Source organism: Hipposideros armiger, unplaced genomic scaffold (assembly GCF_001890085.2).
Source record: "Hipposideros armiger isolate ML-2016 unplaced genomic scaffold, ASM189008v1 scaffold_71, whole genome shotgun sequence".
NCBI classification, from domain to species: domain Eukaryota; kingdom Metazoa; phylum Chordata; class Mammalia; order Chiroptera; family Hipposideridae; genus Hipposideros; species Hipposideros armiger.
In genome coordinates this window covers 2,743,154-2,754,057 of record NW_017731421.1, presented here as the reverse complement: position 1 = coordinate 2,754,057, position 10,904 = coordinate 2,743,154, and the positions used below count along the sequence as shown (strand labels likewise).

Below are 10,904 nucleotides of genomic sequence, written 5' to 3'. Positions count from 1 at the left end.
GAAATGGCAACCCTGTTTTGTCTTTGGTGCATTGCTCCTTAGGGCATACACGTGACATTTCCAGATGTAGGAAATGGCCCAGGACCCACATCTCAGCAAACAATGTCCCATTTCTATCCTGGGGAAGCCATGTGGGGTCTGGTTTAGAAATAAGGCAGCGCTGGTGTTGACAAAGGTGCAGAGAAATGAGACGGACTGAAGGCTTAAAAGTAAAATGTGAAGACAGAAGAGAAAATAGAGGACGATGTTTATTCACTTGAAAGTCAGGCAGACCTATCTCATCAACCAACATTAAACAGAAGAATTGACAAATGTAACTATGAGAAAATCAAAATGTCGTGCTAGCTACCTAGCTAAATAATAAATAAATAAATGTAAAGGGGGGAAATGGCAAGCCATGGAAAATTACAATACCTATGACAGAGAAAGAGTATTTTTATTCTATAACTAGTTCTTAAAAATCATTACGGAAAAGACAAACATCTTAGGACCTATCTCTCTTTCCCCACCCCCCAAAAAAAGAAATGATACAAACAGGGAATTCTCATAAGCAAAGACATAAAAAACAAATGGAAACAAAATTCAACTTCAGGGGTGATCAAATATTAGACACTATATCGAGAGGTAAAAACATAATGTAGATAACGGCACAGTCTCTGGATTCAGACTGCCTGGGTTGCTGCGCCCTAGCTGTGTGACCTTGGGCAAGCTGCTGAGAGGCTCGTTGCCTCAGTTTCCTCATCTGTAAAATGGAGGTTATAGGGTGTTGTCAGGGGTAGGCAAGTTGATATATATCATACATTTGGAATAGGGCCTTGTGCATCAGGAATGGTATATAAATGTTAGTTATTATGATTTCTCTTGTTAAATTAACACAAAAATAATAGCAGTGGTGTCAAAGGAGCGGAGGCAGGCACGCTTGTACACTGCCGGTGGGTATAATTGGTACAGTCTTCTTGGAGGGCAATTTAGCATCATGCATCAGGCTTTTAGAATGCTGCATTTGCCTTGAACCAAACTTCATTATAGGAATTTTTCCCAAGGAAATAAGTCAAATATATAAAGAAATTGTAAAGGTTTTTTTTTCAGAGCTGTGTACAATTATCCAATACCCAAAGAAACTAAATGTCCAACAATAATAGATTCATTGACCAAATTATTGAACATCCATTAAGTAGAATTCTATGTAGCCATCAGATGATATGAGAAACCACTATAAAGGACATTTTAGGGACAATTGAAATAGGAATTATATTTTAGATAATGTTGTTATAGCAATGTTATTTCTTGGGTGTGATAATCGTTTTATAGCTCCTTGTAGGAGAATGTAGGCTCCATGCTGAAGTGTCATGATCTTTGCAACTTACTTTCAAATGGTTCAGGACAAAAATAACATATCACACATACACATACACGCCCCTCTTTCACAGACAGAGATTGAGAGAAAAAGCAAATGTTAGCAATGGGGAATCTTGGTTAGGGATGAATAGGTGTTTATTTTATCTAACAATTTTTGTTTGAAATTTTTCAAAACAAAACGTTGGAAAAATGTAAAAAAAAAACCTAAGGACAAGGAAAAAATGATATCTTTTCATGAAAAAAGTAGTTTATAAATCAAAATATACAACATGATCTCTTTTTTTTTTTTGGTTAAAAGATTAGGATTAGATAACAGTAGCTGGTATTCACTGGAGCCATTCCATGTCCCACTGTGCTAAGTACTTACAAGCATTGTCTCATGTAGCTAAAACCCTATGAGGTTATGATTTTCCCCACATAAAGAATTAATAGATGGAAACTCAGAACTTAAAAACTTATCTACAAACCACACAGCCAGCCACTGGTACATAAACTTGGGTCTTTACGACCTCAAGTCCACACTCTTAACTACTACTCTAGCGCACAGAGGAGAGAGCAGAGGGCTGCTAAAGCTGCTGCTGATTATATTGATTATAGCTAATAATTATTGATAAGTGCTGTAGTGGAGGTACATTTAAAGAAATAGAGCAAAAAGAGAGGCTAGTTTCATAGGGCAGGACATAAGGAGTGTGGTAGTTCTTACTAACATGGTAATATTTATGATAGGTTTTGAAGGATCCACAGGCGTCCAATAGGCAAAAAAAAAAAAGGCCTTCAATACAGAGGGAACAGCACGAGTGAAGACACACAGTGTATTTAAGAAACAAATAAAACCTTGCAAAGATCTCTCAAATAATAGAATTAGTTTGTAGAGAGTGTGGAGATGGGAGACCAGGGCAGGTGGCACCAAATGAGATTGGACAGAGGCCAGCACTACTTCCTTCTGATGGTGATGAGAGTTGTTTTAGAAAAATGACCGGGGCAGCAGAGGAGAAGCGAGTCTGGATGGGAAAATGAGACCGGCACTGGGGAGACGAAATGAGGACTTTTGGGAGGAGTCCCAACAGGAGGCGCGGAATGATTTCACCAGGGTGAGGACAGTGGGAACAAAGAGGGGCCAGAATCAAAGCTCGCCCCTCTGAAAGTCTGCAGCATTTCTTTGGGACACACTCCATAATAGACACAGGTCTTATAATAGCACCTTGTCTTCCTGAACTGGTCCTTTGCTTGTCTGTGCTCATAGCCACACCCGCCCCTCTCCTGTTCTGCTTTGTCTACTTTGTGTCACAGGAACTACCTTTCCCAAACACCTTTGCCTTCCAGCTTCTTGGTGGGTTACACGAGGCGGGGAGAGCCCAGGTTGTTTCTCTCTCTCCCTGTCTGCTGCAGGTTGTGTTCCTGGCGACAGCTGTCTCATCCATGAGCCCAAGACCCTGCCAGGCAGCACCTCCCAAGCTGGAGCTCGGCCTCCATTGTGGTTCTAGATTCTGTCAGATGACTTGGCTTCTGGGCTCTGGTAACACCATATTCTCCCTATCTCTGCGGCCCTGGGGGTGGCAGAGCCTTCTTGCTGGTGCTGCTTTCCTGGTTGTCCCTTCCTGTCCCATTCAGCTCCTCAGCTCTCCCATCCCCTCTGCAATTGATTCTTTGCATTAGATTCCTTCAGATTGAAACACCTCGAGTGGTTTTGGTTTCCTGGCTGGACCCCCCCACCTGGAGCAGAAGTTCCAATGGACAGGATCTATACCTCTCCATTTTTAGAATTCCATGGGAGGGAATCATATTAATGGACCATTAGGAAATCCATGGGTAGAATCTGGGGGTCAGTGAAGCCTGGATATTGTATAGCAATTGTATATAAGTAGTGTTTATACACATACATACACTTTTTTAAGGAGAGAGTTGGTAGCTGGACCAGTTTGTCACACGATGCATGGCCCCAAGACATGGAGAATCGCTGCCATGGGGTCATACTCACATTGGGATCTGCTCTGAGAGCCCCTTTATACTGACAGGTGCACTATACCCTTGCTTAAAAATTACCTTTTAAAGCTCTTTGAGCTGTGTGACCTATCTGCTCGGCAAGTGAGCGAGCTATTATGTTGACTCTACGAGTCTTTCTTTTGGGAGAAAGTTCAGAAGTGGGCTCACACTTCCCTTTCTGACGCGGAGCAGACTGGAATTGGGGTGGACTCATTTATAGTCTACTTAGTGACAGAATCCTGCACTCACGAAGATGCTCGCCTAGCAAAAGGATCATCGCTGAGCTTCACACACACTGATTATGTATTTAGGAAACGGCTTGACAGAAAAAAGGGTTTGACAGAAATGCTGTGGCGGAATCCATACAAATTGTTCATTCATGTGTGTAATCCTTGAACTTCCCCCTTTCTGGAAACACTGCCCTTGCAGCTCTTGTTAATGTCTGTCTTTGGACTAAACGCTCGGGAGATGGAGTCCCCATAGCTCCCCTCCCCTCCCCCACCATCACTGTACCTGACCTGTAATAAAAGTAACCAACACTAGCAAGCTTTACAGTGCTAGCCAGGCACTGTTCTAATGATCTCATTTAATCCTCACAGGCAAACTTCTGAGGCGGGTGGTGTTATTACCCCCAGTTAAAGATGAAGAACAGAGGTACGGTGAGGCAGGAAGAGGCTGAGAAACTTGCTCAGTGTTACACAGCCAGGGAGTCGTAGAGCCAGGCGTCAAACCCCAGGGGCCCTGCGGCTCACGCACAGTAGATGCGTAGGAAGCACGTGATGCAGCCTCCAACATGTGTGAGTCCAGCTCAACGAGGCTGGTCCATGGTCTGGTTGTTGGGCTAGTTGCTATGCTTGCTGATTGGTTTCTAGAATCCTGAAGGACAAAGGATTATATGTTAGTACTCTGATTGACAGGTAAGCTTCGGAAAAATGGGCAGAAAATAATTCCATTTTCTTTTGAAAATAGCTTTCTGGCTCTAGTAAAAAGGATACCTGTGTATTACAAAAAGCTCAGAAGTACAAAGAAGAAAGTTAAAAATCACCAGAAACCAAAAGGAGAAAACATCAGGGGTAGAACTAGAATCAATAAAAATCATTAAAAAATCACCAGAAATCCAACGAACTAGTTATAGCTATTATTTCCACCATTTCAGGCACGTTTATATACTTATACAGACACACCTCAGAGATATTGCAGATTCGGGTTCCAGACCACTGCAATAAAGCGACTCGTAATCTTTTTGCTGGTGGAGGGTCTTGCCTTCGATTTGTAAAAATGCAATATCTGTGAAGCATAATAAAGTGCAATACAGTGAGGTATGCCTGTATATATATGTAGCTCTACATAAAGCATTTTTCATAAATGCAATCACATGCGCAATTCCAAAACCCATTTTCAAAAATGTCTTCCCTCACCAATGTATTGTGGAAATAAGGATTGCCACCATTATTCTTTGTAACCCCTTTGTATTCCCATATATGAATTACTAGAATTCATTTCATCAGGCCTTATTGAAAGACACTGAGGTTGTTTCCCAAAGTCTGATGTTAAGACAACAGTACCAAAAGCATTCTGTATACTTTTGAAAAAACTCACAAGGATCACCTTGGATAATATCAGAAGATAGGATTTCTGGGAAACCACAGGAATGCACACTGAGGTTTTGATACATATAGGCTAACTGCCCTCCCCAAAGATTGCCCCAATTAATGGCTCATCATGACACATACTCATCATGACTGACTTTATAAATCTTTGCTAATCTGATAGGCAAAAATAATCCCAGTAATTTAATTTCTGGGTTTTTTGTTTATCTTTTAAGCTTTAGTATATGCTTATTGTCTGCATATCTTAGAGGAGAACATATAAAACTTCTAGTTTTGAAGAAGAGAGTTATTCATGTACAAAGAGGCTCATGATTACAGCAGTTAGAAAACAGAAACAACCAAATGGGGACTCAAAATACACCAATTAAGGTATAAACATATGTTGGAATATTTTGTAGCCACACAAGAAAGGAATATTTTGGATGCATATTTAATAGCCTGGGGAATGATTATATTATCAAGTTTGAGGAAATTTCTTGAGGACAAAAACTAAAATGCAAAATCATTTATAGAGTAATTCCAAGTCTTAAAATATATGTAGAAGAAAGAAAGATGAGAAAAACTTAGAAAGACTACAAGGAAACACAAGAAGTTAATGTTATGAGCTCTGTGAGGTGGAATTTTGGATTATTTAAATTTTCTTCATACTTCTTTGCAGGCACTGATTTTTCTAATAGGATGGGGCTAATATTTAACATTCGGTTGATGTATTTATTATTTTCAGTGTTTTGAGGTCACTCACAGTCAGACACTTAACATGATCGTTAATGATTTATTTCAGTAAACTACATGGACATACGGTTTATTCATAATACTAAGGAACACGCTCATTCATTTGGCACTGTGTTGGGGGGAAAGGTCCCAGCTTTCAAGCAGGGTGCTCTCTGGAAGGTGAGAGACAGCATGTGTATACCACCTATAGCCTAAGAGGGCAGAGCATGTCTGCTGAGATATGGCAGAACCTTCTAGACAGGATGGCATTTCAGCCTAGTTTTTAAGCATAAGTTGAATTTTATATGCAACATTTGTCATTTTTTCCCCTGGCTCTCTAAGAAATAAGTGTTTATTGTAGTGTAGATGATGGTAACAAACATTTATGTGTGGGACACTGTGTTAAATCCCGTATATGGAAAAATCTCATTCAATCCCCCATGGGCGTGATGATTTTGTGCATTTCAAAGGCAAGAAAAGGAAGGATAAAAGAGATTGAATGAGTGAGCACTGGGTACATTGACTGGAAAACTGGCAGAGGCAGTACTGGAACCCAAGTCGACCTGGTACCATAGAAGAACATAAATCAATATTAAGCCCATTGCTTTCAGTCTTTTCCCCCCCTATGCACAAGGCTTTTCCCTGGGGTTCTTTTGCTGCCTGCACTCTCCTGAATGGTCATCACTCAAGCATTATCAACACATAGCTGGTAACTGAAGGCATACACATGGATGAGATCACAGGGAAACATGCAGAGGAGAAGAGTAAAGGCCCTGGGAACAAACCCCAAACAACACAGATGGAGACCCCTTCCCAGGTCTGGGCTGGGTGAAGAGCAGGCAGCAGTGGTGGTAATAATCTTGGAGCTAAATCTTAGAGGATGAGAAGTTTGCCAGGTGGAGAAGACGAAGACAAGTGTCTTGAACAAAGGGAACAGTGTCTACAAAGGCATATCAGATGCAAGGGACAACAGGTAGCTTGGAAAACCATCAAGAGATTTCAATATGGCTACAAGCGCAGGGTATGTTTGTGTCTGTATGTTCGTGGGTGTGCATGTATCTGCCCAAGACAGAGACACTGTGAGAGAACCCCAGGTGAAAAAGATACAAGTTTCTGCCCTGGTGGGTGGAGACAAACGGGACAAAGCCACTTGACATAAATACAGTCAAGTTATACATATATGCTTTATCTTCCTTTAGTCAAAAAAGAAAACTCCTCTCTGTGCAAATGTATCCTTTTTAAGGCTGAGCTGTCTGGAACTAGACCCATCAGGACGGCTAAGTGGGACATAAACCTTCCCTTCCCTCCAGGGCACCCCCCCCAGGCCTTTAAAGGATGGACGCAGGGTCCACCTGGCCTCTAGAGGAAACCTAGTTAATGTGCCCTGTTGGCAGGCGGCTAAGGTCCTGAGATTCGGCCTTCCAGCGGTGTCCATCGCTCTGGCCCCTCAGTTGGTGTGCTTTCTCATTTCCCTCCACACTGGGGCAAACTGGGGCTGAAAGAGGACCGCATTAATTGGTTTGGAACCCGAAGGCGGGGGAGGGGTGAGAGAGAGAAAAAACATGCTTCGTGTATTAAAGAAAAAAGGTAGTGAAATCCGAAACGCCGGGGCAGAAAGCGACCCCAGGCAGACACTTTTGTAAACAGCTAGAGGGAGCACATCTCGGTGAGTGGGTGGGGAATCACCTGCCCGCCCAGCCTACCACCTTCCAGTTCTGGCACCGAAGCCTGGCTTCTGAGGGGCAGGGACAGCAGCAGGGGAGCAGGAAGGACGTCTCCACGCTTCCAAAGGGCCCCCGATTCTCAGGCCACCTCTCCTCACTTCCTGCAGCCTTGATCAAGGCCGGGGGCGTGTGCGAGGGGCCGGGATGTGTGGAATTGAGGAATTAAAAAAAAAAGCAAAAGAAAAAGAAAAAGAAAGAAAGAAAAAAAAAAGCGAGGTAATTAGCATCCTCTGATCCTATTGGCTCTCTTCCGGTCCTGCTTTACATAAGCCCGCCCCACTGGCTGCCGGGGTTTGCGGGGCTTGGCTAGGTTTGCAGCTGCCGCGGTCGCTGCTGCACTTCAGTGCGGGGCGGGCGGGCGTTGAGCGGGGCGGGGAACCGGGAGCTGGGAGCTGGGAGCTGGGAGCCGAGAGCCGGCAGCCGGCAGCCGGGAGTCAGCAGCCGGCGGAGCTGCTGCTGCTGCAGCGGCGGCATCTGAGTCGATTTCCGTCCTAGGAACACTGAGGCTGGCGGCCGGCGGCTTCTGCGCCCAGCCAGGCCCAGGGAAGAGCGGGTCAGACACTTTTATATTTTTATTTTGGAAGAAAGGGGCGAGTTCCGGCGTGAGCTTCCCTCCTGGCCTGGCTCGCTCCTCAGTGCGCCCCAGCTCCGGTCCGCGCTCTGGAAGATGACTCCCTGGTCTGCTCTGTGTATCCGAGAGGCGGTGGCTTGGGGAGGCAGCCGAAAGTAGTACCACTTGGTAGTAGCTGGTGAAAAAGTGAGCTGAGGCGGCGCGGACTCGGCTCTCCCCGCGCCCCGGCGCCCGCTGCTCCTCGCTGTTCCTTCTCGGCTCCCCGGCGGCCGCAGCATGAAGTGGCGCAGCGATGGCCAAGAGAGGTAAGAAGCCCGTGGTACGGACACTGGAGGATCTGACGCTGGACTCGGGTTATGGTGGCGCGGCGGACTCGGTGCGCTCGTCCAACTTGTCCCTGTGCTGTTCCGACTCGCACCCGGCGTCCCCGTATGGCGGGAGCTGCTGGCCGCCTCTAGCTGACTCCATGCACAGCCGGCACAACAGCTTTGACACTGTCAACACTGCCCTGGTGGAAGACTCCGAGGGGCTGGACTGCGCCGGCCAGCACTGCTCGCGGCTGCTGCCGGACCTCGACGAAGTCCCCTGGACCCTCCAGGAGCTGGAGGCACTGTTGCTACGCTCGCGGGATCCCCGGGCAGGCCCGGCGACCCCCGGCGGCCTGCCCAAAGACGCGCTGGCCAAGCTGTCGACGCTGGTGAGCCGGGCGCTGGTTCGCATTGCCAAAGAGGCGCAGCGCCTGAGCCTGCGCTTCGCTAAGTGCACCAAGTACGAGATCCAGAGCGCCATGGAGATCGTGCTGTCCTGGGGCCTGGCGGCGCACTGCACGGCAGCCGCGCTGGCTGCGCTGTCCCTCTACAACATGAGCAGTGCCGGTGGCGACCGCCTGGGCCGCGGCAAGTCAGCGCGCTGCGGCCTCACCTTCTCTGTGGGCCGCGTGTACCGCTGGATGGTGGACAGCCGCGTGGCGCTGCGCATCCACGAGCACGCCGCCATCTACCTGACGGCCTGCATGGAAAGCCTCTTCCGGGACATCTACGCGCGGGTCGTGGCCTCCGGGCTGCCCCGGAGCTGCAGCGGCCCCGGCTCGGGCTCCAGCTCCGGCCCAGGCCCGGGCTCGGGCCCCAGCGCTGCTCCCGTGGCGGATAAGGAGCGGGAGGTGCCCGGAGCGGGAGCAGCGAGCGGCGGCGCCTGCAGCGCTGCCAGCAGCGCCAGCGGGAGCAGCAGCTGTTGCGCCCCGCCGGCCACCGCTGCCACCGCCGCGGCAGCCCCGCCGGCTGCCGCTGCCAACCACCACCATCACCACCACCACGCGCTCCACGAGGCTCCCAAGTTTACCGTGGAGACACTGGAGCACACTGTCAACAACGATTCCGAGATATGGGGGCTCCTGCAGCCCTACCAGCACCTCATATGCGGGAAGAACGCCAGCGGTAAGTGGCCGCGCGGGTGCCGCCCCCTCCTACCCAACCCGGCCAACTCTGGTCGCAAGTTTGCCTTGCGCCCCCTTTCCGTGTGGTTCTGGCCACCAGCTGCTGTCCCAAGCTTCTTAGGGGACCGCCGAGCTGGAGGCGGCCGGAAATTCTCCTGTTTCCTCGCGTGCTCTGGATCCGCGTACTGTACGAGGCTCCTAAGGTTCCCAATTCCAAGAGCGCGCGGCTCCTTCCTCTCTGTGAGGTGAAGCTGCGGCTGCGGCGGCCTCCCACAGGCTGTGGGAAGAACCCAGCACCCATTTGGGGGGCAGCTTTGCAGTCCTTTGCGCCTAGTACATATTTCAACCAGAGCCCTGTGTTTTTTTTGACCTTGAAGATGCCAAATTCTCAGGCGCGCGAGTTTGGCTTCATGGAATTCGCGAGGAGGCGCATTCCTCCCTCTGCAGCCGGGTTCGCTCACTTCCCCGCCCCCTCGGGGAGTACACTGTCAGCACGCGGGTGGAGAGGCCCCGCGGCGGTAAGGGCAGAACGTTTAAGAAATAGTAGGGGAGGGGTGTGTGTGTGTGTGTGTGTGTGTGTGTGTGTGTGTGTGTGTGTGTGTGTGTGTGTGTGTGTGTGTGTGACTGAAAGATTTAGAGTTCCCAAGTTTTCCCGGGGGCAGTTTTTGAGAGCCAGAGTGAACAGCTGGTGGGTGCTGCGCAGTAGACGACCCCACTCTCCAATTCCGCGCTCCCAGCTCTTGCCGCTGTTGGTTGCCCTGTGGCAGGGAGCTGCAGCTGTCATCAGTTAGCTTAAGGAGCGCCACAGTGGGGAACCCGGGCAGGAGGGGAGTGGGGTGGGGTTCTGGAGGTGGTTGATAGTTTAGGGCGTCGTTTCCAGAAGGTTCTGCCATTCCCCCCCGCATCCCCCTGTTTTGGAGGCAGGAGCTGGGTGCGTTTGAACCTGCAGTTCTGGCGGCGGAGGGGGTGGGGCCGGGGGCTCTTGTTTTCGAGAGCTTGAGCTGGCGGTCCTGCCTGTCTGCGAAAGCCGGAGCTAGACACTTCAAAGCTTCAATTTTCCACAGGAAATGGTAGAAGCGTAACTGGAGACTCTAAAAGCGAAATAAAACTTTGTTACATATTCGGCGGTTTGGCCAGAGGTTGCGTGGTTGGAGCTGAAATGCAGTCTTTCTGGGCAGATTTCATTCATGTTGCTGCCTGTCGGTTTCCCGGGGGCTGAAGGAGAGATGCGGCGGGCGCGGCCCGGCCTCTGGGGATGCCAAGTATGTGCATGGGAGTGTGCGCGTGAGTGTGTGTGTGTGCGCGGCAGCGCGTGTATATGTTAAATGTGCTTGTGAGTGCGCGCTGGAGCGAGCTGGCGCGCCAGGAGCGCGGCTCCAGTAGAAGCCCTTCGGAAACCCACCCTCCAGCCCCCAGTCCCTTCACCTGGCTTTGATCATCGATGGGGGAGGGGAAGGAAGGAGCAAAGCGGGTGTGTGTGTGTAGGGGCGGGATCGCGACTTGCGCGTTGATCC

The 10,904-nt window shown here is 48.9% G+C and overlaps 1 protein-coding gene across 3 annotated transcripts in view; it reads left to right on the top strand.

Moving 5' to 3' along the window:
- The first annotated feature begins 7,614 nt into the window (after positions 1–7,614).
- The window catches only part of ABTB3 (ankyrin repeat and BTB domain containing 3), a 297,350-nt gene continuing 294,060 nt past the window's right edge, over positions 7,615–10,904 (top strand). Inside the window, exon 1 of one of the 3 annotated variants that reach the window (XM_019642632.1) lies at positions 7,615–9,391. In XM_019642632.1, the coding sequence (XP_019498177.1) occupies positions 8,251–9,391 (1,141 nt within the window). In that variant the 5' untranslated portion in view covers positions 7,615–8,250. The remainder of the gene's footprint in view (positions 9,392–10,904) is intronic. The other 2 variants (XM_019642633.1, XM_019642631.1) reach the window with 2 other exon arrangements.